The following is a 26,106-nucleotide window of genomic DNA, read 5'->3' as shown; positions in this document are numbered from 1 at the left end:
ATCACAATCAGCAATCGCAATCGCAATCGCAACCGCAATCAAATAGGTTGGCGGGTGCAATCAATGATTTTTTTTAGTTGAGTGTGGATCCCACTTGGCACAAAGGTCGTAACCATTAACCAAATACAAACCGTCCGTTGAGAAAAAGCATTTCACCGATTGAATAAGAAGCAGAGTGGAGTGGATGAGCAAGTACAGCACCATTGAATTAGGCTATCAGGCTATTAGCAGAAGCATTAGGAAGAAATGAATCCGAGCTGGAGTGGGCGCTGGCGTGGGCTTTAGCTTGCATTTGCTGTGAGTAATAAGTTATAATTAATTAATAATAGGACCAATACTAATACAAGCAGGGAGGGAGAAAAGGAAAACGAATGGGAGATGGCCGATCATTGAGCAAGACAGGCTGAGTCGGTGACTCGGGGAAGAAGAAGAAGGAAGAAAGCAGAAGAAGAAGATGATGATGTTGGCACCGACTGGTTTGGTTCCTCGTCATCCCACACTCACTCCTCTATCATTTACCTTTACGAGTACCAACGACGAGTACCCATCCAGGCTCTGGATTGGATTCAGGGTTCGTCACCTTCACTCACTCAACCAAAACCAAAATCTTTCCTACTTTTACTTTCCTTAATTAATCACTTAATATATATGTATTGTTAATCTTAGTTAGTTATTTAAAACGTACGTGGCGGTACTTGCAGAATATTCGTTTTTTGTTTTGCGTCTTAGAGATTTGCAACATATTTGGATCTGCAGGGCAAAGAGCAGCAAGCAGTGCGGTTGTTGAGGTTCGGAACATCTCAAAACTCATCATCGCATCTTCGCAGACGTGGTTCCCCCTCAACAACAACAAGTAGATGTTCCAAGGTGCGTGCTACTGCTTGCTCACATCAATTTACTTTCATCATTCATTTTCTCTCTTAAATCTTAATTACATTTACTCTAGACAGTAAACAGACAGGCAGACAGGCTAGAAGATGAATAATTAATTAATTTCACATTGTTATATTATGATTGACTATTTGGTCCTTGCTTGTTGATATATCTTCATTGCATTCTGCTGCTGCCTGCTGCCTTCGCCATGTGCCATGTAAAATTAATATGCTTCCTTCAATACTAGTTTCACTCTAACAAGGGGAAGGGGATACTAACTGATTTCACATTCTTCATTTTATTTCCCCACTACTTTCGACTTTCACTGATAAACTAGTTGCAATCCACACTTTCTTTCTCAGGCAGAGCCTACTTCCAAAAGTAAAGCTGTTTTCATAGACGACAGCCCCATAATAACAGACACCGACCAAGGCATGGAAAACCTTGGAATTTTGAGCATCGATCAATCCTTGCAACCACACAAGGACCACTTCAACTATAGAATCAACAGATACCTGGATCAGAGAAGGCTTATTGAGACGTACGAAGGAGGTCTACAGGAATTTGCTCAAGGTCACTTTTATTTTATGCAATGGATTTCTTCTCTTAAATTTCCTTTCTTTAGAGATACTATCGTATCATTTTCCTTAAAACAGATTGTTTAACACCTTTTTGCTTCATCTCTAGGTTATTTGAAATTTGGATTTAACAGAGAAGAAGGTGGAATTGTGTACCGTGAATGGGCCCCTGCCGCTCAGTGAGTTCATTAGCTTCTCAACTACAATTCCATAACTTTCTGAGGCATACGATTTGTCTTAATTGCTTTAATACATGTTATGTTTCTTAAATAACTCAGGGAGGCACAACTTATTGGGGACTTTAATGGATGGGATGGTTCCAAACACAAGATGGACAAGAACCAATTTGGGGTTTGGAGTATCAAGATACCCGATTCTGGTGGAAATTCAGCCATTCCTCACAATTCAAGGGTTAAATTCCGGTTCAAGCATGGAGATGGAGTTTGGGTTGATCGCATCCCTGCTTGGATTCAATATGCCACCGTGGACCCAGCAAGGTTTGCAGCACCTTATGATGGTGTCTACTGGGATCCACCACCATCAGAAAGGTACCATTTATTCATAATTCCACCTTCATAGATAACTGAAATGATATGCAGAGTTTCTAGGGAACTTAAATTCTTGCATCTAATTCCAAAAGCTAGAAACATGTTTCATGTTGGTACTTTTACTTTGGATTGGCCCATTCATGCTAACTAGGGAGTGTTTTGACCATGCAGGTTTCAGTTCAAGTATCCTCGTCCTCCAAAACCCAAGGCTCCACGAGTATACGAGGCACATGTTGGAATGAGTAGCTCAGAACCCCGCATCAGTTCATATAGAGAATTTGCTGATGACAGTTTTACCGCGTATCCAAGCAAATAACTATAACACAGTCCAGTTGATGGCCGTGATGGAGCATTCCTATTATGCATCATTCGGTTATCATGTGACAAACTTCTTTGCCGTCAGCAGTAGATCTGGAACACCTGAAGACCTTAAATATCTAGTTGACAAAGCCCATTCCCTAGGTTTGCGGGTATTGATGGATGTTGTTCACAGCCATGCAAGTAACAACATTACTGATGGCCTCAATGGCTTTGAAGTTGGTCAAAGCTCACAAGAGTCCTACTTCCACACAGGAGATAGAGGCTATCATAAGTTATGGGATAGCCGACTTTTCAACTATGCTAATTGGGAAGTTCTCCGCTTCCTTTTATCCAACTTGAGGTGGTGGCTGGAGGAGTTTAAATTTGATGGGTTTCGATTTGATGGAGTAACTTCAATGTTATATCATCACCACGGGATAAACATGGCATTTTCAGGGGATTATCATGAGTATTTTAGTGAGGCAACAGATGTTGATGCTGTTGTTTATTTGATGCTTGCCAACCATCTGATCCATAAAGTTTTGCCAGATGCAACTGTAATTGCCGAAGATGTTTCTGGTATGCCCGGACTTGGTCGGCCTGTCTCTGAAGGTGGCATTGGCTTTGATTACCGGCTGGCAATGGCCATCCCTGACAAATGGATTGACTATGTGAAAAACAAGAGTGACGAAGAGTGGTCAATGAAGGAAATTTCATGGAACTTGACAAATAGGAGGTACACTGAGAAGTGTATCTCCTACGCTGAAAGTCACGATCAGGTATCAGTTTTTTTTTTCCTTTTTTCTTGTGTTTTATGGATGAAGAAAGAGACAAAACAGGATAAGTGACCCCAAATTTGATCATAGTGAACATTCTCTGGCAAACTATAATACCAATTCTTTTGTTTCAGGCAATTGTGGGTGACAAGACAATTGCATTCTTTTTGATGGATAGAGAAATGTATTCTGGCATGTCTTGTTTAGTTGATGCTTCTCCTACCATTGAGCGAGGGGTTGCGCTTCACAAGGTTTTTCTGCTACCTCTGTGCAAGAAGCATCTGTTTACATGTTGGGTTTATGTTCTTAGCTGTCTATCTGAACAGTCTCTATCTTTTTTTTTTTTTTTTGGTTAAACGTATATATAGCAGACTATATTAACAAAGACCATAACTATCAAATTTCACAAATCCTGTTCACTACCTATATGACTGACAAAGTTGCTATGTTATTAGTCTTTTTAACAATGATTGTGGGGCTGACTTGAGTTTTAGATCTGGAGAGCTTAACCACTATCAGATTTTGTTAGCAGATTCATCTCTTAAACGCTCTTAAATCTTCAGTTCATTCTTCTTTTTTTCTTTTTCTTTTTTGTCATTTTTGCCCCCTTTTTGCAGATGATACATTTCTTGACTATGGCATTAGGTGGCGAGGGGTATCTCAATTTTATGGGAAATGAGGTAAGCACATTGGCCAAAGTTTCTGCCTGCCAAACTATTGGTGTCACTGTATAGCCGGACTTGGATAAATTTCAATAGAATGGTTATGGAAGTGCCATTATTTTTTATTGGGGAGGAAACGTCGAACATATGAAAAATTTACTGTTTGAAACCCTGTAGAAGGGTTGGTTTCTTTATCACTCTTAAAAATGTATGTAGCACATAGAACTGGGATAACAAGTTAAGGCATCAGCTTGTATTCTTTACCTAACCGCCTTTTGTCCAAGTATGAGGAGTGATACTAAGGGGTTACTAAACAATTTAGAAGACTTGACTGGCTCTTCCTCATCATAAATTATGTAAAACCCACCTTCCTAATCAGTCAAATTGTACGTCCCCATAATTCCTTCTGTTAGTGTTGCAGTTTCAAGATTTCTGTTGAAGATTTTCTTACTGAGTGATTTCTGTAGTTTGGCCATCCTGAATGGATCGACTTTCCAAGAGAAGGCAACGGGTGGAGTTATGAGAAGTGCAGACGCCAGTGGAACCTGGTGGATACAGATCATTTGAGATATAAGGTTAGGAAACAATTTTATAGTGTTTTTATTTTTAGAATTTTGCTGTTATTTGCATGCTTGATTATGCTTTTTGTGAATGGCTGCTCCTACTACACTTCTAATCGTTAAGGGATAAATTGATGACTTGCCCCATAACATCAACACAAAAATTCATTTACATTGCTTGCATGTATGCATATAGGTTCACAAAATTAGATAGATAATTGGGCCGCCATAGTTATCTATCATCATTCCCTGTATTTAAAAGCAGCTCTTGTCAACGGTCACACTTAATGTAAGTTTGCAACTGACGGCCATAAAATTTCTTTGACCATGTGATCAATATTTCAGATTTGATGTTCTAGATTATGTTCCAATGGAATTGTGGTAGGACATTATTGATGAGCTTTGCCACTTCCATCTCTGTATCATGCAAAAAGCACCCATGTGATGTGTACCATGTATGTTTTAGGGATCTCAATGTACGATTTCATGTTGCAATGTTGATTTTTCTGCTTCTATTTGCATTAGTACGTGCTGATTCTTACATCCTTATGCTTGAAACTTGTCCAGTTTATGAATGCCTTTGACAAAGCTATGAATTTGCTTGATGAGAAGTTTTCATTCCTTTCGTCAACAAAGCAGATAGTGAGCAGCACAAATGAAGAAGACAAGGTTAGATAATCTTCTCTTATCCCACAAACATCAGTGGAAAGATGGTTCTCGTTCTTTACTCAAATGTTTGTGATCCATTGTTTAGCACACCAGCCAACCTGCCTGGCTTCTTACAGTTTTATGGTTACCAATTAGAGAATAGAGATAAACCAGTAAGTGATAATGTAAACAAGGTGATGGATTTTAGAAACATTGACTACTTGTTGGATGTTACAGGTTATTGTCTTTGAGCGTGGGGATTTAGTTTTTGTGTTCAATTTTCATCCAAAAAACACATACGAAGGGTACGTCAGTTTTTACATTTTGGTAAAAGTATATTGTGCACAAATAACGTTGTTTATTTGAGTGACCTGTGTTATGAAACATACAGGTATAAAGTTGGGTGTGACTTACCTGGGAAGTACAGAGTTGCACTAGATAGTGATGCTTGGGAGTTTGGTGGCCATGGAAGAGTAAGGGATTCCTATCCTAGTGGGGTGAATGAGAGTGAGAGTATTTGAGGATAATGCAATTAAAAGAAACAAAAACAAAATGCATGTCGTGTCTCTTTAAGATCAGGTGTAGACCTTTTGATATGTTGATTTCACTACTCTGCTGGCAGGTGGGCCATGATGTAGACCACTTCACATTCCCAGAAGGAATACCGGGGGTTCCTGAAACAAATTTCAACAACCGTCCCAACTCCTTCAAAATACTCTCACCGGCTCAAACATGTGTGGTATGAATTGATCATCTTTCCTTGATGGTGTTGTTTTATGGTTTTGATGAACATTGTGTTATTGTGTTTGATTTCTGGTTTCAGTGCAAATAGATACATGATTCTAAACGCTTGTGGTGATTTGAATGTCAAATCTTGTTGAAACTAAAACTTGAGTAATGGAATATATGGCTTAATTGTTTCTTTGCAAAATTATAAGGTTTATTATCGAGTGGATGAAAGTGAGGAGGCAGATGCGGAGGAGACATCAATAGAAGAGGAAGTTGGGGTTGGGCAGGAGAACTTTGAAGAACAAACTGTTCCCATAAATGATGACAATGCTGTTGGTCCAAGAGCACAAGAGAGTGACCAAGGGTCATCGTCGGACTGACATTTTTTGCTCTTTGTAGATATAATCTGTGGCCTGTGCCTGCCTGTGGGTGTGAACAATAAAAATAATGAGTGTTAAACGCTCTCTAGAAGTTTGTACAACTTGCATAATGCAGATGAAGTTGCAGACTAGAATGTGTATATATACATGAAAATAAACAAATTTCCATATACTGCGTTACTCGTCACATATGTATTCAAGATTAATTGGATACACGATTCACACGACAAAGCAAATTTCACTCGAGCTCGAGTCTCGGTTCACAATCACAGGGATGGCACTATCAATAAAATGACCCAAAATAAGCTCCAACTGTAGTCGGAGACCTTGTGTAAGCTTTTGCCTCGTCAGAGAGCAAAAAGGACAATTGATCAAGTGAGCAGTGCCCAAAGCGAAGTTTTTGAATTATCCCTTTTCAAGTTGTATTGAGCTGCTAACCCTGAAGCTTAAAGCGATCCAGTACTTGTTTGGTTTTTTCCCAGCGTTGTACCAAAGTTGAGAAACAGGTCTTTGTATGGGAAGCCTTTGTAAAGTTGGGGATTGCTTGCATTGATAAGAGCTGCAGCAGGTTCTACAAGGGAATCATGGGAAGGCATCACGAAACCCAGCTGAAATCCGAGCTGCATTTGAATTTGTCAATACCCGGTGTTCAGCACTTTTGAACTTCTCATTGTTGATAACCTACAATATCCCAGTAACAAGTTTGCAACCGTGTATAATTTGTAAATGGTCATGCATGGCAAAGCGAAAAAGGTGACCGGTGAGGAACATCCATGGTAGGGAGGAAGGGTGTACCTGTAATTGATAACCGACATTAACCAGAAGTGCATTTTGAAGAGCAACAACAGAAATCCATTCCCCATCCTTGAGAACTTGAAGACCATTGACAAGATCATCCCCTTGGAGTAAAATGGTTATAAGGTTTGGATCACCGTGTTTAGGTAATCCTAGTGTTAAACTTGGTTCCGGGCTAGGTGGGTGATAATTTGCTGACAGTAACATTTCCAAGCCAGTTCCCTCACTTGTGTGGAGCATTCCCGACAACATCTCTGAAATCAAATCTCATCAACAAACCCTTTTGATTAACTACTAGCTGTCTGCAGCACTAGTACTAATAACTTACAAGCTACCTACATAATTACAGATGGAAGAAATTGAATGACCTGAAAAAATCCAAATTCTTGGCTAGCCTTGAGTATTTGGTCAGCTATATCACAAGCTTGCGCTGCTGCTTCACCATCCCCAAATCAATGACTGGAATGTTGTTGTTGTTGTTGCATAGAGGAACGACGGTAAGCTTCCCGGGCTTTACATTGGGTGGGAATATGTAACCCTCAGCTCAGGCATAGGTCTTTCTTTGTACCTTCTTGATATAAGCTTCTTCATTCTTCCCTTTCAACCTGAATATGATTTCAAAAAAGTCAGTCACTGCTTTGCATCCCTTATCTTTTGTTTACTGTTCTTTTTTATTTTCCAGGATCAATTAGTTGTATAAAGATAAAGTCTTCATTTACAGTCTTGCCATATGGCCTAAGCTTTACTGTTCATTTACCCCCCCCCCCCCCGGCGGGGGGCGCCAAACAGAACTCGGGTCTCACTTTGCCTCTTAAAACTGAAAAATAGCCACTTGACCTATGTGCTTCAATCCAAGGATAGATGCCAAGAGAAATGTCAGCAACCTTGCACCACCCTTTGCATTTGGACCTTCTCATCTTTACCAAAAGCGTTAAAAAGTTTATTTTTGTGTGTACAAAATGACACGACATGTTATAAAATGAGAATGTTGGAATACAAAGGTTGCTAGCACCGCCGTAGATACCAAAAGCTACTATTGAGAGTTGAGGGTGAGATGAGTTGATAAAGAGAGAGTGTATTATTAGAACAGGCACCAACCAACATTCACACTATCATTATATAAGTTTGAGAGAGTTTCAGAAACAGAGAAAACAGAGAAAACAGAGGCAGGGCAACCCAAACTCTGCCGGACTGATCGAGTGAGAGTCTAACTCCCCAACTAAAACAACCAATTTCCAAACAAACATGATAAAATCAATCAATCTTCTCTAATCTAATGCGATCTAGTGATTAATACCCCCCAACGACTCTTGATGGAGTTGAACATGGAGCTCCGCTTTTGCGTCCCCCACGGATGGCAGGTGCCTTAGGATTATTATGAGAAGGCTGCTGAGGCAGAGGAGGCAGCTTCATATTCTCTTTGTTCGTCATGCTCCTCAGCATGTACCTCGGAGTTGGAGTTGGAATTAAAGTAGGAGGAGCCTGTTTCTCGCACTGGCTACTCGTGCTTTTCCGGTGAATTGGAGTTGGAGTTGGAATTGGAGTCTCCACCACCGCAGAGACCACCGATTTCCTCAAGCTGCTTTGAAGCTTCCTGCTGCTGCTACTGGTAGTACTGGTAAAACCGCTTCTTTTGGCAGACTCTACCGTCACACCCAGCTTATTATTATAGCTTTTAAATTTAGACACAGATGCGGTTGTTGACGAAAAAAAATTTGTTTGAGCCTCTTTGATCTTGTTCTTCCTATTGAGCCGCTCGTTCCTTCTGGCAGAGTACTGCTCGTAAAATCTACCCCTTTCGAACAAAGGGCTCGAAACCAACGAATTCCCACCACCACAATTCATCTTCATATCACTATCCACATCAGCAGCATCACAATTTTCCTTGCCCAATTCGTCACCAACCATCTTGGCTAAAGCCCTCAGTTCCCACGAAATCGACTGGTATTCGGGTCGAAGATCCGCTTCTTCCATCTCCCATGTGCAGCTTGTGCGCCTTGGTTTCTCCGATCTTCTTAAAGACCCTCCTGAACCAATTAATGCAAATTAAAATATCCCCATATTTTATAAAATCATTATCAGTTCAAGTTTATTGTGATTAGAACCGCACATATTCAAAAACAAAAAACGCATCAGACCTGTTAAAATTGGATCGGCTTGCTGCTGGAACCGGATCTCAGACCGTCCAGATGGGGTTTGCATAACGTTTGAGTTTGATCCGAGGACCCGACGGGGTCGAAGCCTAATTGGTGATTTAGCCAGCGGAGGCTTGCGATCCGGCTTCACCCTTGACATTGATTGATTGTAATAAAACTTGAGAGCAACCTACAGAGAGAGAGAGAGAGAGAGAGAGAGAGAGAGAGAGGACGGGGAGGAGGAGGTTAACTGTATATATCCTTGGTATCTGTGTTGCTTGGTTTTATTGTGTGAGATGACTTGTCGCTTTAAATTTAAAACGATTCGGCTCCTCCAACGGTCATATATTTGATCGGACGGTGCAGCAATATTTGAATATTTTAAAACAGTAGGTAGACCGTGTAGATGTTCTTTCCATTAATACCTGGATTTTCCGTTTATTTGTGGGGATATGATATATTATTGTTTTTTCTCTTTTTTGAGAATGAGCGTTGCCAATATGGTAACCGTTTTATTATTTGTGGATTTGCCAACTAAAACGCTCATCCGTACAAGGTATAAGTTTTTCATAATTTGGTAATATTTTTTTAACACTTCATGCCTCCCCAGTGGTTCTGGTAAGTGCAGTGGCGGAGGCAGGGTGGCAGCAATACATGCCTTTGATCCAACAAGATGGCTATAGGACCATAAACCAATTTTTAGCCCCTTTTTAACAAAACCCAACTCTAATTAGAGCCTTTTGGCCATCGGGTTGGGCATGTTGAGCCAGCTTGGCAGTCCATTTGTTGGGTATTTTTTTTTTTTTAAGGTTGAAATTAAAAAAAAAATTCTAATTGTTATCCTATAAATGCTTAAACCATTTCTACACCATTTCTCATATCATTTTTACCATTCCATACTATTTTACCTCACTTTAGTCCAATTCTTCACATTCTATTCACCTCAAACACTCTTTTTATACACACCCCTCTCTTACTTTTTCTAATAATTTGAATTTAAAATTTTCAATATTTTTTCAAATTGTACTCAAAATATGTATTCATTTAACAACAAGTGACACTCAAAATATGTCCAGATAAATTTATTTTAATATGATAGTTTAATTCAATTAACCAATAAAGCTAAAGAATAAACTTAAAAATAATAAATTATTGAGAGGGCTAAAAAATAGCTCATTCAGTTGGAGATGATATATAAATATGTTTTGACACTGTTCATTTAATGTCTTGACACGGTTCATTTAATAATAATTTTTATAAGGCTATAATTCTGGACGGGGCTAAACATAGCCTCTTCAAATGGAGATGGTCTTACCACTAAATTTTAATATATGACCCAAAGAATTCATACATGTATAGATAATACAACTCATGTATATTATGTTAAAAAATAAATAAATATAAAATAAAAAAAACCTCGTGTACTTGATACTATTTTTGCAAATAATTACAGAAAAACATATACACTAATACCAACATAAATGTGAGTATTTGATATGTAACTCCAATAAAATAACATACATGTTTTGTTCATACAAACAATGGCACCCGCGCCATGCTGCAATTTACAACTCTATTACACATATATTTACAATCATATTTACAATGCTATTTACACATATGCTAACCAGCATTTCGAACTTCTTTGATCGACTTCAGAGTTTTTTTTCCTCATATGTATGCTTCTCTGTTACAAATTGAAATAGAAGTTGTTAATGCAAATCAATGACATTTTTGGTGAAGATAAGGCAACGAAAGTTTAATTATTGAGGAGAGCAATTTTCTTAATTGCCAAAAAAAATGAATTCTTTCTTCAATCAGCTATCAAATGCATTTAATAAGATACGTTAAAAACAAACATTTTGATCCATGAATTTAACTGTACTATGAGAAGAAAAATAAAATTCAATTGCTCATCAATAATTAAAAGTGACATGTTAAAGCATACATATGAGAAAAAGGTAGACTTTTCGAACTGCTTATCTCATATTTCCACTAAGCTGATCACAGTAAACTCTTCTAACGCAATTCTCAGCATGCAAGTATGAATAAAGGTTGAATAATGTGATTATTTTCATCCTATTGTAAACGAAAATATAAACCTTCATTCTGCTGAATTTCAAATTGAGAGGAAAAATGCATAATACGAAAAGATTTATAAGATCTTATAAAGTGCATAAAAAAAATGAGTAGCTATGCATGCATAGCGAATTTTCTTGAAATGATTGAATTCTAAATCAAAAAATATAAACTTTATTGGTTTATTATATTAACACTTTACATATTGTTGAATAAACCTCACATATTTAATATATCTTATATTTACTTTTTCAATTAGACATTATATTAATACACCCCACATACTTCCCATAATACCCTTATATTGCACATTCTCAACATACACTAACATTTTTTCTACATACATCCCACATTTTCTATATGCCCCACACTTTTCACATCTTATAATACTCATTTTTAAGTTTTATATAAATGAAATTGACTTAGGATCAGTAAAACCCTAACATCCCATGTTTGATGTGGAGACCAATGAAAAAAGTGAGTGCATAATGGATATATGCCTCTGGCTGTCAATTACTAAAACGACCGTAGAATCGGTACGTGGTTAGAAGTTAAACTTGATAGCACAAAGAAAAATAATGCATATTAACTTTTACAGAAGTTCCTAAGAGAGATGCATTTCTTAGATAATAAGTCTATCACTACTATTTAATGCAATGCTGAAAATTATTTTAAAATGTTGATTAGTGGCAATAGTGGCATTGGGTACTATGCTTTCTGGGAATTGTAAATAAACATTAGGCTTAAGTCAATAATAGGCTTAAGTCAATATTGGCTAGTATGGTTTCCTGGGGAAGAGAGAATTCTCGCCTAATTCTTTTTGTGAGGATTTTGAAGATCCTCTAATCACATTTGTTCATCATACATTATACGTTATTAGGTAATATGATTTCCTGCGTTACTGGGTATTATGGTTTCCAAAATACCCTGCGTACAATAGAAAACCAAAATACTTTGCGTACATTAGTAAACCAAGTAAGTATTTGGGGAATCGCAACCAGGGCTATCAGAACCCATAAATATCCACAAGTACATTAGAAAGGCTTAAATAACATAGGGTTATAAAGAATGAAAAATATAAAGTCTCAATCTCATGTGAAGCTTTCGAAACATAGATTGCATGTTCTTTTCTTTAAAAATAATTTTTCTCAATCAACGTGTTAGTAGTTTAACTGGTTAGTGTTTGTTCAACAATGGAGGGTGAGGGGTTTTGAGAGGTTGAAGAAGACAAAATATATTAAAAGTGATTTGGATCTATTTAGAAATTTCTTAATTTTTTTTAAAACCTAATAATGTCAAAATTGTCATTGCATAGTCAGGAACATATGTCATTTAATATTAAATTTTAATATGGGATGCATTTAACATTACGTAGGATGTGCTAATAAAAACAACCACTTTATTTTGTGAGCAGTAGATGCAGATTTTGGAATTGCAAATTTAAACCCCAAGCAACATATTCATAGATGGGAAGAAAAAGTAAAACATGCATAAAAGATGAAGCGGAGAGTTTTGAGGGCAGTGAAGACTTAAAGAGTTAAGAGAAGCGAGGACGAATGCAAAAAATCAAAGAAAATGAAGGGAAAGAGGTTGACTGCACATTAATACGGGGATAATTTCGTCCTTTCCCTGTTTTTGACTTAGAAAGAAGGCTTTGGAGCACCAAGAACTTAGTTTTACATCAGTAAGGCGGAGATTCGAATGCGAGACCTCTTTCAACGTTAAACATTGAATAAAGAAATATTGGAAGATCTTAGATATATAAGAAATTGAATTTTAGACATAACTAGACATGTGTGAGGCCAAAAGCATATGTGACCAACCAATATTTGAGAACTTCTTTGTCACCCCTCATTGCCATAAAATTATGGCTACGTCATTGGGTGTGTGTGATATTTATACATAGAAACCAGACATCATTAGTTTGATTTCTATAACACTATTGTTGCACTAGTGTAAGTTTAAAATCTTGGTGCCACACTCATGAATTTGATATATTGAACTCATGAGTTCAATAAATTAATTTCACACTCAAATTGTCTGGCACACAGTACAAGTATGAATCCTATATGAGTTCACTATATTGGTATGGCACTCACTTTTTTTTTTCGTTTAGGGCATCGTATGCTACATATAAGAATAGAAACCAGTGGATTGGATTTTGTTGCGTTTTGAACATTTTGTATAGTTATTAGTTAGCAAAGTGAATCTCTTGTTTGTTAGGAGAGCCACATTGTTGAGAACGAAATTTCTGATTGATCTACCATATATTGTAAATTGATATGTAGTTATTTACTTCCTTATTTAGTCTTTGTTCCAGCCTTGATTATAGGCAATAGAATAGGAATGTGTTGACTGATATGTGTATATAAGAATGAAAACCTAGTTGGATGAATATATACAAGCAAATACAATTCCAGTACAACTCGTTTTCTTAGATGGTACTAGAGAATTGATCTGGGAAAAATGTAAACCACAGTTTCAAAACAAACACGATCATGGGCGACAAGCCAGACTTGAGGTCAACCAGTTTAGGCATGACTTCTCATTCAAAATGAGAAAATCCCAATCATCCACTTTTTCTTCATCACTCGGACCAACCTGGCGCAATCATCGTGCCACAGCCATTGGTGGAAGACAACTACAACACATGGGTTCAATCCATGAGTATAGCCTTAACGGTCAAGATCAAACTCGGTTTTGTTGATGGGACAATCATGAAACCAAGTGAAAACAATCCCAAGGAGTTGCAACAATGGAATCGTTGCAACAACTTGGTCAAGAGATGGCTGCTAGGTTCCATGTTGAAAAAGATTTCAGGGAGCGTCATCAACTACAAAGACGCTCGAAAGATGTGGACCGATTTGCAAGAAAGGTTCTCACATGTGAATATAGTTAAATTATTCCATGTTGAGAATGAGATTCATGATTGCGTCCAAGGCAACATGAGTGTAAGTTCTTACTTTACTAACATGACAAGCAGGAGACCATGGCTAGTTTCCCATTCTCTCAAGAGGATTGCAAGCAAATCCTTCAGATGTTGAACAAGAACAAGTCATCCTTTACCAATCAAGTCGGTAATCTTTCTAGTCATGAAGAACTTTCAAGTAAAGCTTTCTCTTTTCCATATAAAGGCACCAAAAGCATTTGGATCCTGGACAATGTTGCCACATATCACATAGTTTGTAGCCTTAGTTTTTTTACAAACTCACGAGCAATTGACAATCATACCGTTGAACTTCCAAATGGTTCTGTTGCCAAAGTCATTCATGTTGGACAAGTTGTTTTCTCCCCTAACCTTATCCTAGATAATGTCATATGTGTGCCATTCTTTAGACTTAATCTCATATCCATCAGTAAACTAGCCTATGATTCCTGATATGTCACAATCTTCTTAACCCGTTTTTTGAATTGAAAATGAGAGACTCTACTACCTTGATCCATCAAAGAAAGGAACATGCAACAATATCCACACTGTCTCACCAAAGCTTTGGCACCAACACCTCAGACACCTATCTCATAAAGCCTCTTTGTTATTCCCATATTTAAATAATAACACATATGATTCAGACAAATGTTTAATTTCTACCACATCCTGTTTTGAATTATTGCATATTGATATTTGGGGTGGTTATCAAGTTGCTTATCTTTCAGGTGCCAAATATTTTCTTACCATCGTAGATGACCACACTACAAGCACTCAGGTTTATTTGATGAAGCACAAATCTAACACAAAATACATCTTAGTCAAATTCATTCAAATGGTTAAGACTCAATTCAATACTAAAGTTCAAATCATACGAAGTGACAACGGTCATGAGTTCAAACTTGAGCAATTTTATGCCCTCAAATGCATTATACATCAATCTAGTTGTATCAACACACAATAACAAAATGGTGTTGCTGAACATAAACATCGACATTTGCTCGATATTTCTTAGGCTTTGCTCTTTCAAGCTTGTCTGCCAAAACGTTTTTGGGGGGATGCAATTTTAACCTCGGCCTATCTCATCAATAGAACACCTACTCCACTTCTCCAAGGTAAAACACCATATGAAAAATTGTTTCACAAAACACATAAGTATTCCCATTTAAAGGTTTTTGGTAGCCTATGTTTTGCTTCTACACACGCCCAAATGCCCTTTAAATTTGATCCCCGTGCAACACCATGCATTTTTCTTGGCTATCTTTATGGTCAAAAGGGTTATAGATTGTTTGATCTCAAACAAAATAAAACATTTGTTTCCAAGGATTTTGTGTTTTTTGAGGACCATTCTCCATTCCCAAACTTTCACCCTTCCGTTGCCTCATCCACATCAAACACTACAACCCCACCTATCTAATTTGATTTGGACTCTTCACTTGAGTCGTATCATCCAAGCCTTTGCTTGGGAGACATTTTAGATAACAATTCTTCCCCACCTACTGACTCATCCCAACCCCAACTTCACCATCAGATACCTTACCAATCCCACCTTCGTCACCAGATATCTTACCAACTTCCCCAACTCTAACAACACCTTCACCACTAGACCAACCTCTCCACCCCGTCGCTGCACCAGATCAACCAAACCTTTCACATTTTTGCAAGACTTTCACATCGAAATGGCCCTCTCATCCCGTGTTGCCCCCACACTTTCCACTAGCATGGTCTAATCATCAGGTACACCTTACTCTCTCTCTCTCGTTACTTATCCTATGATAGCCTATCATCCCCTTACAAAACTTTTCTTGCCAACCTCACCATTATCAAAGAACCCATAAGTTTTTTTGCAAGCTATCTAAGATCCTTAATGGCGTGCCGCCATGCAACAAGAAATTGCCGCCCTCCAGGACAATCGCACTTGGACTCTGGTGCCCTTGTCTCATTGTTGCAAATGGGTCTATAAGGTGAAGCTTAAACCTAACTGGAGTGTCGAGCGCTACAAAGCCCGTCTCGTTGCCAAGAGATACAGTCAAATAGAAGGACTTGATTATTGGGAAACTTTTGCTCCCGTTGACAAGGTCACCACCTTATGTGTCCTCCTCAGTGTTGCATTCATCTGTGGTTGGAATCTTCATCAACTTGATGTGAACAACGCATTTTTGCTTGGTGACTTATACGAGGATGTTTATATGTCCCTGCCTCCTGGGTTCGGACGAAAGGGGGAGACTGAAGTATGCAAGTTGAAAAATCTCTTTACGATTTAAAACAGGCCTCTAGACAGTGGTTTATCAAGCTGTCTAGTGCTCTCAAGGCTGTTGGTTTTCATCAATCATGGTCAGATTACTCATTGTTTGTTCGAAATTGTCAAGGTAGTTTCATGGCATTACTTGTCTATGTTGATGACATGATACTTGTAGGAAACAATTTGAGAGAAATTGAAGAGACTAAACTCTTTCTTTCCCGACATTTTAAGCTAAAGGATTTGGGAAAACTTAAATATTTTCTAGGGATAGAAGTTGCAAGATCAAAACAAGGGATCGCCTTATGCCAACGCAAATATGCGATGGAAATACTAGAAGATGCAGGGTTCCTTAGTGTGAAGCCCTCACGGTTTGCTTGCCATTCATGACCCTTCTTCTTACAGGCGACTCATAGGGAGGCTGATTTACTTAATCATCACAAGGCTTGATTTGACTTATATGGTTAATATGTTGAACCAATACATGGACAAGCCACGACAACCACACCTTAAAGTAGTTCATAAGGTTCTCAAGTATATCAAACAATCTCCTAGACAAGGAATTTTCTTACCTTCTACAGGTTCATTACAGTTGTAAGCCTTTTGTGATGCAGATTGGGCTCGGTGTCAAGACACTAGAAGATCGATGATTGGTTATTGTATCTTTCTTTGTCAAGCACTGATCTCTTGGAAAACGAAGAAGCAAAGCACTGTACCCAATTCTAGTGCAAAGGCAGAATATCATTCTATAGCTACTACATGTTGTGAAGTTATATGGCTAAAGAACATTTTGAAGGACTTGAGAGTAAACCATGCACAACCTGTCACGCTATTTTGTGATAATCAAGTTGCCATGCACATTACTTCGAATCCAGTATTTCATGAATGAACAAAACATATATAGATAAAATGCCACTTAATGCGTGAGAAGATTCAAACATGAATGGTGAAAACAGCTTACATACGGACTTCGAATCAACTTGCAGATTTGTTCACCAAAGCACTAAGCTCGACGTAGTTTGAAGTTTTGCTTGGCAAGTTGGGTGTCATCAACATACACTCCAACTTGAGGGGGAGTGTTAAGAAAGAAATTTATGATTGATCTACCATATATTGTAAATTGATATGTAGTTATTTACTTCCTTATTTGGTCTTTGTTCCAACCTTGATTATAGGCAATAGAATAGGAAAGTGTTGACAGATATGTGTATATAAGAATGTAAACCTAGTTGATGAATATAAACAAGAAAACACAATTCCAGTACAACTCGTTTTCTTAGACGCATGGTTAAAGGTTAGGAGTAGTTATTTAGGGGTTAGGACAAATAATAAGCTGCAATATTGCATGTTGGCTATGTATATTACACACTAGTACCGGCGGAGCTTATTAAGCTTATTGGATCCATCTGAAAAAAAAAAAAAAAAAAAAAAGCGCTTATCTTCAATTTTTTGTTGTGCGAGCCATGCATGATGACGACGATGTTAAAGTGTTTATATCATGATTTAAGAGCTATAATATTTATATAGCAAAAATAGAAAGATTAATAAACTAGGTTAAGTGAGTATACGCATCTAGCTAGCGAAGCGAAAAGGGGGAGGATCCTCTCCGGACCCTTCCCTCCGGATCCTCCTTCATCTTCTGTTTTCTCTATAGTTTTTCTTCTGCTTCCTCGTCTCCTTCAATTCTTCTTCTTCTTCAATTCTGAGTCTTTTTCTTCACCATTTTTGTTTATTTTTCGGGAAACTTCAAAACCACAAGTCGTCGACGACTATTACGACGTTGTCAATAACTAACTCCGGAAAGGTCACGGTGCCAACTCCGGACCGACGCCGACGCTGACTCCGGAGAAGTATAAAGTTGATCGACAATGATTTTATTAAGTAATATATCTAGCTAGCTAAGCAGGTATCAAATTGATCGGTAATGATTTTATTAAGTATTATCGTATATATATTAAGTGTTTTACACAACATTATAGTACTAAGAATAAGTAATAACTTATTAGTCGCTGGCTCGATTCTAGCTCAAAGTGTATCTATCATGCTTCTTGATTATGTCAACTCTCATCATTTTAAATATAATTTTTCATGTATATATTTTTAAGGTTGCGAATGGGACATATATTTTTTAGAACCTACTTTGTAATATATTTCAACGATCTAAACGTCAGACTTTTAAGTTTACAAAAAATTACTTAAATTCAAAACCGACCGTTCAATTAAATGATAGTCATTTTAATGTTTCTTTACAAAATCATATTTATTCATTTTCTTCACCACAAATAAATGTCTTAATAATTTTAAATTTATCTAACTTTTGTACTAAAAATTTATGAATGATAAATTGAAATATAGATGGTTTGAATTCTTGAAAAAAGTTACAAAGTAAGTATCTTCTGATCTTTAACCCATATACATACATATATATATATATGTATATATATACATACATAACTAGCTACCTACTTGCTAGTTTAAATTAACATGATATTGTTAGTAAATTGATGGTCATTATCAAGCATGCATATATATGAATGCACGCCTCGGTCTGATAAACATAAGAAAGAGAGAGTATATCTCATAGAGCTTTAACGAAAAACTTTTGGTACTATTTATTTTAATAAAAAACCATATTTTTACTCTAAAAAGTCAATCCTGGTACTATGTACTTACAACACATTTTTATTATTTTCTTTAGAACTCAAAGTTTTCAAGTCATTTTCATTAGTTTTCTTATATTAAAACTAGAGTGAGCCGCTAGATGCCTAGTTAGAAAAAAGATAATGTTAGGGAGATCAAAATTTTAAATTAAATTTGCAATGCTCTACTTTTGGATCGGTTTTGGATACTCTCCAAGATTTACATGGGGAGGATCTCAAGGAAACCGTGAGGGTGGCCGGAGATGAAGAGGACTTTGCTTGAGTTATGAAGCTGAGGGTGGCGTCTGGTGTGGAAGTGCGAATGCACTGTGGTGATGGGAATGGGTGTTTAGTCGTGGGACCCTCTTAATTATTTTAATTTGAGTAATGTTATTCATACTATGTTTTTATATCACATTTCTATACCACCTTAGGTGGCATCTGATATGGTCAGTCAAATCATTTGAAAATTTTGCACAACCCAAGGAAAGGAATGAGAAAGACTCGTATACTACAATCATCATTTAATTAACTAGTTTTTTTCTTAATTATTAGTTTATTAAATAATGAACTAAATTTAAAAATATGATTAATTCAAATAATATGGCTATCCACATCAAATGCCATATAAAGTAGTATAAAAATGTGGTACAAAAACATGGTATGAATAGCATTTCTGTTTTAATTTTTCTGTTACAAAAAAAAAAAAAAAAAAAAAAAAAACTTAATTTTTTAACTTTTTAATTAATTTATCAATCCAATCGGATGAGTGAGTGGGCCTGTTGCTTGCCACATCAGCAATTAACAACTAAATTGCCAGAATATTTAACGGATGTCTAACATTGCAACGAATTAATAAGTTAAGGTATCACATTGCAACGAATTAATAAGTTAAGGTATGAGATTATGGTACAACTCATAATCAAGATAGTTTTATGTAAATTGATATGATATTGTTAATAAATTGATGGTCATTATCATGATATTGTTAGCTACCTACTTGCTAGCTTAAATTAACATGATATTGTTAGTAAATTGATGATCATTATCAAGCATGCATATATATATGAATGCACGCTTCGGTCTGATAAACATCAGAAAGAGAGAGTATATTAAAACTAGAGTGGGTCGCTGGATACCTAGTTAGAAAGGGTAACGTTAGGAAGATCAAAATTTTAAATCAAATTTACAAATCAAATGATGTGTCACTAATAAAAAATAAGCATATTAATCAACGTTTAAGTAATAATCTAATTATTAACAATCATATTATTTAGTTTGCAAATTTGGTTTAAAGAATTTGATCTTCCTAATATTATGGGGGCGTCCCTAATATGACAAACAAAGCTGGAGTCGGACCTCATGCAGAAAGATGCCTTCTGATATATATATATATAAAGAGCCCTAGTCGAGAAAATCCTAAAAGAGGATCCAAAAGGAATCATCTATCAACTACCTAGCTAATTGAGATAATCGAGCTAATCAAGATGTCGACGTCCATGCAAGTCAAGATAATTTACAATGAGTGCATCAAGCCCTCTTCCCTAACACCCCAACACCTGAGAATCCACAAGCTTTCCCTCTTGGACCAGTTGGTTCCCTCCGCCTATGTACCCATGATCCTCTTCTATCTCCCCTCCTCCATTCACCCTATTAATATTAATATTACTATTCCAATGAGGTCACAACTGCTAAAGCAATCCCTCTCAGAAACCTTGACTCACTTTCACCCACTTGCCGGCAGAATTAAAGACAGTCTTTCTATTGATTGCAATGACGACGGGGCTCGTTACATAGAGGCCGAGGTTGACTCCAATCTCACCCAGTTTCTCAACCACCCTGATCTCTCCTTCCTTAGTCAGTTCCTTCCCGGTGAGGTAATTAGTTGGCAAGAACCCGAAGCAACTCCCGGAGCTCATGTAGCTATGATGCAAGTCACCAACTTTGCATGCGGCGGTTTCGTTCTAGGCGCCTGTGTTTCACATATGGTTGTTGATGGAGCCGCATTGAGCGCCTTCCTCAAAGCTTGGGCGGCCGCAACATTTCGCTACGTAGCGACTCCTAGTACTCCTCATCTTTATACCAAGGGTAATTTTGATGCACCATCTTTGTTTCCCCAAAATGATGCATACCCAAGAGAAGCCACTATGATGGCTTTGTTCTCCCACTTTCTGAAAGTGGGCAACTGTGTTACAAGGAGAATTGTATTTGATGCCCCAGCCCTGGCTACACTCAAGAAAAAAGCAGCCAGCTCAACGGTGCCAAATCCAACGCGCGTGGAGGTTGTCACGACACTCCTCTGGAAACACATTATGGCTGCCTTTAAGGCTAAATCTAAAATTGTCCAGAACCAGAGGCCAACTCTGATGACACACATAGTGAATTTGCGTCGAAGAGCTGTGCCACCATTTTCCGAATACACTATGGGAAATTTTGTGTTCATGGCTACCGTGTTGTCACAATGCAGGAGTAATACTGAAGATGATGATCAAAATGAGGACAACTTAGATTATGTTGATGATAATCGTGATCGTGAGTTGGGTAGATTGGCGAGGCTTGTGAGGAAAGCTGTAAGCAAACTTGATGGTGATTTTGTACAAAGCCTACAAAGAGATGGGACTAGAGGGCTCATCAAATTCTGTGAGCCTCTCAAGGAGATGGGAGAGACTGTGTCTCGTGCAGGCGCAGATGCAACTGATGGACAGGGCCCGGATTATATAGGATTTAACAGCCGGTGCAACCTTGGTCTTTATGAAGCTGATTTTGGGTGGGGAAAGCCTGTGTGGGTGGCGTCTGGTGGGGCAAAAAGGGGTGCAGAAGACGCTCCGTACATGAATATGGTGATTTTAATGGATACAAGGTCGGGAGATGGAGTTGAAGCCTGGGTTTATCTGGATGAGCAAGACATGACTATATTAGAGGGTGATCCTCACTTCCTTGCTTTTGTTTCTTTAAACCCTAGTCCTCTTTCTATTACCATTAAAATACCGTAGGCAGGTTGTAGGCACAAGGCAACTCTGTTTCTCATCCGGGTCCCTGACATTAATTCGTGAAATAAAGATCCATCAAATCTATACCATTTATGTACGTACTAAACAAACCAAGATAAATGCGTTTGTACCACTGATTTATTTAACTCCAGTCAGTTGAAAGTATCTCTCTCGTACCTACACCAACTCGTACACAGGAGCCGGTCCTTCCCTCAGCTTAATAGGACATTATGGCTTTGGCTATTTAACGTGCTATAACTTAAGGCTTTGTTTGGCAGCTAAAATTGTACTAATTATTTCAGTCAGATAAGATAAATAGTCATCGGATAGTATTGAGTAATTAGTTGGACATTTGGTGCAATATCGGACTAAGACCATATTATTTATATTATGTTTGATATACAGCATTTATTGAATACAGTTTCAGCCATATACATATGAATTTAAGCAGAATTCCAAAAAAATTACAAAAATTTATGGAAAAATCCAACTTTTAGAATCCTTGTAAAATCCACACACAGATCAACCAAAAACAAAAATCTCAAAAATAAATATTTTTAATGGTTGGAGCCTAGATCGTCTTCCTCGTTTTTCGTCCTTCTTGTCGAAGCCTAGAAATCAACCATAATCAGGGAAAGTCAAGCTCCCTTCCTCGGCTTCGTCCTTCTCGGCAGAGCCCAAATGCAAATTGTTATCCCTCCCCTCGTCGGAGCCCAGATCGGAAGAATTTGAATCATTGTCTTTCTTCTTCAACCCATGGAAAGTTCGATTAAAATTGTTCTTGTCAGAGATCAAAGGTGAATGGAGGAGGTGGGAGGTGTGTGTGTAAAGGAGCAGGAAGGAACAAAGACAAAAAAAGAAGAAGACGATGGAGATGAACCTACTATCCCACCGGACTATTATACATAGGTTTTAGACACAATAAATAACCGGTTATGAGGGGTATAAAATAAGTGGGCCCTGACTAAATAGTCCAGTGCTTATTTCATATGAAGCTCACCAAACACCTATTTCTATTATTAATACTATCCGGTGGTACTATGCAATGTGCCAAACGAGGCCTAACGGTAAAATAAATTAAGGTGCGCGGAATGAGGGAGCAAGGGTTGGCACTTAGCTGCACCAGTTTTGAGGTGTGAGCAGTGGTGGAGCTAGCATGGGGTCTTTGGTTGTTATTGACCCCAATAACTTTAAAAACCTCATATATATTTGTCTGTATATTGTATTTGACCCTTACATATAGCTAAGGTAAACTAAATTACAACCTCATCCTCTTACTTCTTCTATTTTCTTCTATCATATTTGTCTTCCTTTTCTCTCTCCTTGTATGAAATACTTTAGTCGAAAAGCCTTGGCATTCTTCAACATTACTCTACAATATCCTACATTCACCCTCGACAAGCCTCTACAAATAATATTAATTGTCGACATATGTTGGCATAAACTTTCAGCATATGTTGACAAGAATTGGTAAGTGTCTATTAGGTGTTCGACGAAATGGCCCAATAAAACTTTTTAGTTGATATTATGATTCCATTATTTGAAAATCATGACTACGCCACTAGGTGTGAGATTATATATACCAATACGGACATTTTTACAGTATATATTTGCCTCCCCAGTCCCCAAGTCCTAGTCTTTTATAGCTAGCTACAACAACGTCCAATACTGAACTTGAACACTGAAGGAGTTAGTTCATTTGAATGCTCAAGGTCAAAACTAATTTACTTAGAACAAGACCCCCAACTCCTGGTATTTGCTTCCCTTCCCTAGATCCAGTCCAAGTCTAGCTAGCTGCTTTCGACTCGACTAATATTTTATTAAACCATTATCCACTGTCAAATTGCAAACTTGAATATTCGAGCTTCCGGAGCACCCATGGGCCTTGGTAGTGGCACCATTTCGCTCCCGTTATTAATCTTATTCATGTTCGAGCAGGAATTTCGCAAGGAAAGATCCTTGGCTTGAGCACACAACTCGTCGAGGAGTTGGCACTTTGTTTGGCTGTCAGGCTCTTACTCGCTTGTCGGGCTACAAGAAGAGGACAAAGTTAGTTATGAAAAAGTGCCTTTGTTGGGCCTTAGGTGTAGGCCGTGAGGCTCGCAATCAAAATTAACTAAGTGTTGACGCGTGCCACTGCCATCTCTGTATGACAGATGTAGAATGAGTGTATTTAAGCTGACTACTTGCGCCCCAAGTTATTCTGACTCCTTATCATCAAAGGATTGTCGTGGATAGGTTAAGTCCACATTAAGTTCTTTTCTATGCCTTGAGATCAAAGACTTTTGTTTATCTTGTATGCTTTAAAGGGTAGGGGTTCAAATTTGATCAAGGCATCAGTTTCATTTACTTTTACGATAATAAAAGTACTAAGTAAGCAGATCTGAGAATTAGTAGAACATTGGATCATCAAGAGACTGAAAATGACTTGTATAGATAATGAGAGATACATTATAACACCATATCTATTAATGGAAACGCAAAAACAAAGAGAGTCGGGCAAGGTTAAAACGTCTTGCAGTCTCTTATCTCTGCAGTTACAAAGGGTTGAGTAATAAAGAAGGACAAGGGGTAAATGAGTTTACACAAGAAAATCGATACTACAACATTTAAGAATGGTAGCAGGGCATTTACATAGACAAAATATATCTTTCTACAGGAAATCTAAGGCTAAAAAGGTGCAGAATCTGGATAAAGCGCAGCTTTCTGAGTATTTGCTTGACTGAGAGACAAGTTGTATGTTTGTTTGTTTGATTGATTGAGTGTCCTTGTCTTTGGGCCTTTTTCCTCCTTTTATAAACGAATTAACCCAACTGTGTTGTTTATGTTCTTGCCCGAAAGTAGCCGAAGGGTAGTGAATCATCAGTATTTTTACATGTTCTGTCATCCAAAAGTACTTTTGGGTCGGGAGTAGGTGGATTTCCATTGGTTGTCACTTCTCATGTAAGCACCTAGCCTTTGCATTAATGTGGGGGGGGGGGGGGCATCATTTTGTTTTGAGATGGATGTCCTGAGCTTGACTCTAGGCTTTGGGCAAACCTTCTTTATTAAGCTCATTTTGACTTCTTTCCCTTGAAGCCCAAAGTTTAAATATTAACCCAAACAATTCCTATTTCCTACGTTTATCTCAAAAACCAGAGAAATATATTATAATTTACACAACAAAAGAGTCTACAAAAAGTGGAGGGAGGTGGTGCTGGTTGGTTCGGAGGAAATGATGCTCGTGAACCCCCCACGGACATTGTTGCAGCAGAGAAACCCTAGCCGCTGTTGGTGGTAGGTAAGCTAGGAAACGAGTCCCAACTCTCAAGGTGAGATGGAGATTAACGATCCGTTTAAGCTTCCAAGTTTAAAAGCGAAACAGTTTTATAGCTCCAATCAGAATCAGGTGGTTCTAACGACTAAGATAGAGTAAATAGAAAATCTAAAAAGGTTACAAGGCAACTCGAAGGTTTATGTGGGATACTCCATCATATTCCGCAACACATTTCTCGAGTTAGAGAAATTTTTGTGACCGGAACACGATGATACATCATGTGTTTTTATACAAATGGTGAGAAATTTTTTTTATGTACATCGATGTTTTTTTTACACTAAGGTTAAGTCGCACAATAAACATTTTAAAATGGTATCAAATTTACCATCCACGAGATTTAAACTAAGACCTTTCACTTTCAAGTGAAAAAAGAATATCACTAAATCGTAGTACTAGCACTAACCAGTGGCGAAGCCACATGAGAGCGAGGAGTGGCGGCGGCTACTCCCCTTCTCGGAAAAACAAGACTGGAGCGCTAGTTTTGCCCCTCCCCTCGCCGGAAAATCCATTGGTTTTACTGTTGCTCTTCGTCCTGGTTTGTTTGCATCTACTCTGCTCGCAGCAGAGCTTTCAAATTTTTTTTTTTTTAAACAACCAAGCCAAAACAACGTCGTTTTGGTCCTGGTAAAAAAAATTTTTAAAAAAACCCAAAAGGACACCGTTTCGATTAGTTGGAAAATAAATATATATATGAGGGGACCGCATGTCCCCCATTCCATTCATCTCTCAACCTCTCAACCTCGCGTGTCCCTCATTCTGTTTTCAACCCCCAATCAGAATAGCAAAAGGTGCAGCCTTGCTCCCCAATTTGAAGTAGAAACGGAACGAAAATCCCAGTCACCACCTGGTCCACCCACCCACCGTTTGGCCCTTAAGCAGCCACTCTCCACTCCAGCCGCCAGCTTCCAACCTTCAAAGTCACTCTTTAGGTAA

General features: G+C 37.9%; 3 protein-coding genes and 1 pseudogene across 3 annotated transcripts; 2 read left to right on the top strand and 2 right to left on the bottom strand.

The window, feature by feature from the left end:
• The first annotated feature begins 156 nt into the window (after positions 1-156).
• LOC125479215 (1,4-alpha-glucan-branching enzyme 1, chloroplastic/amyloplastic-like) lies at positions 157-6,224 on the top strand. The gene is given in 15 exon segments (XM_048588306.1): positions 157-571; positions 757-867; positions 1,236-1,446; positions 1,561-1,630; positions 1,730-1,999; positions 2,171-2,288; positions 2,290-3,078; positions 3,210-3,326; positions 3,693-3,755; positions 4,205-4,312; positions 4,865-4,966; positions 5,183-5,250; positions 5,337-5,418; positions 5,568-5,684; positions 5,884-6,224. Coding segments are annotated over 15 exon segments (2,514 nt in total). The 5' UTR covers positions 157-454; the 3' UTR covers positions 6,055-6,224.
• On the bottom strand, positions 5,885-7,768 carry LOC125479218 (annotated as a pseudogene).
• Positions 7,769-7,908: 140 nt separating this feature from the next.
• On the bottom strand, positions 7,909-9,266 carry LOC125479217. Its single transcript, XM_048588311.1, has 2 exons — positions 8,988-9,266; positions 7,909-8,876 (listed from the first exon to the last, which is right to left on the bottom strand). Exons 1-2 carry the CDS (start codon positions 9,142-9,144, stop codon positions 8,140-8,142), a joined length of 894 nt encoding a protein of 297 aa, XP_048444268.1. The 5' UTR covers positions 9,145-9,266; the 3' UTR covers positions 7,909-8,139.
• An 11,088-nt stretch (positions 9,267-20,354) lies between these two features.
• Positions 20,355-21,860, top strand: LOC108865531 (stemmadenine O-acetyltransferase-like). Its single transcript, XM_048588167.1, has one exon. The coding sequence runs from the start codon at positions 20,355-20,357 to the stop codon at positions 21,858-21,860; it is 1,506 nt and encodes a 501-aa protein (XP_048444124.1).
• The last annotated feature ends 4,246 nt before the right edge of the window (positions 21,861-26,106 follow it).

Source organism: the organism of the source record quoted next, unplaced genomic scaffold (assembly GCF_019419815.1).
Source record: "Pyrus x bretschneideri cultivar Hongxiangsu unplaced genomic scaffold, Pyrus_bretschneideri_v1 Contig28, whole genome shotgun sequence".
Lineage (NCBI taxonomy): Eukaryota > Viridiplantae > Streptophyta > Magnoliopsida > Rosales > Rosaceae > Pyrus > Pyrus x bretschneideri.
The sequence above is the reverse complement of the archived record's forward strand: the minus strand, read 5'-3'. Positions and strand labels throughout refer to the sequence as shown.

Excerpts from the sequence above, each read along its gene's own strand:
- LOC108865531 (XM_048588167.1), top strand. The coding sequence starts at position 20,355 with ATGTCGACGTCCATGCAAGTCAAGATAATTTACAATGAGTGCATCAAG.
- LOC125479217 (XM_048588311.1), bottom strand. The coding sequence starts at position 9,144 with ATGTCAAGGGTGAAGCCGGATCGCAAGCCTCCGCTGGCTAAATCACCA. Across the intron at positions 8,877-8,987 it reads AGCCGATCCAATTTTAACAG|GAGGGTCTTTAAGAAGATCG; the intron begins GTCTGATGCGTT and ends TAATTGGTTCAG.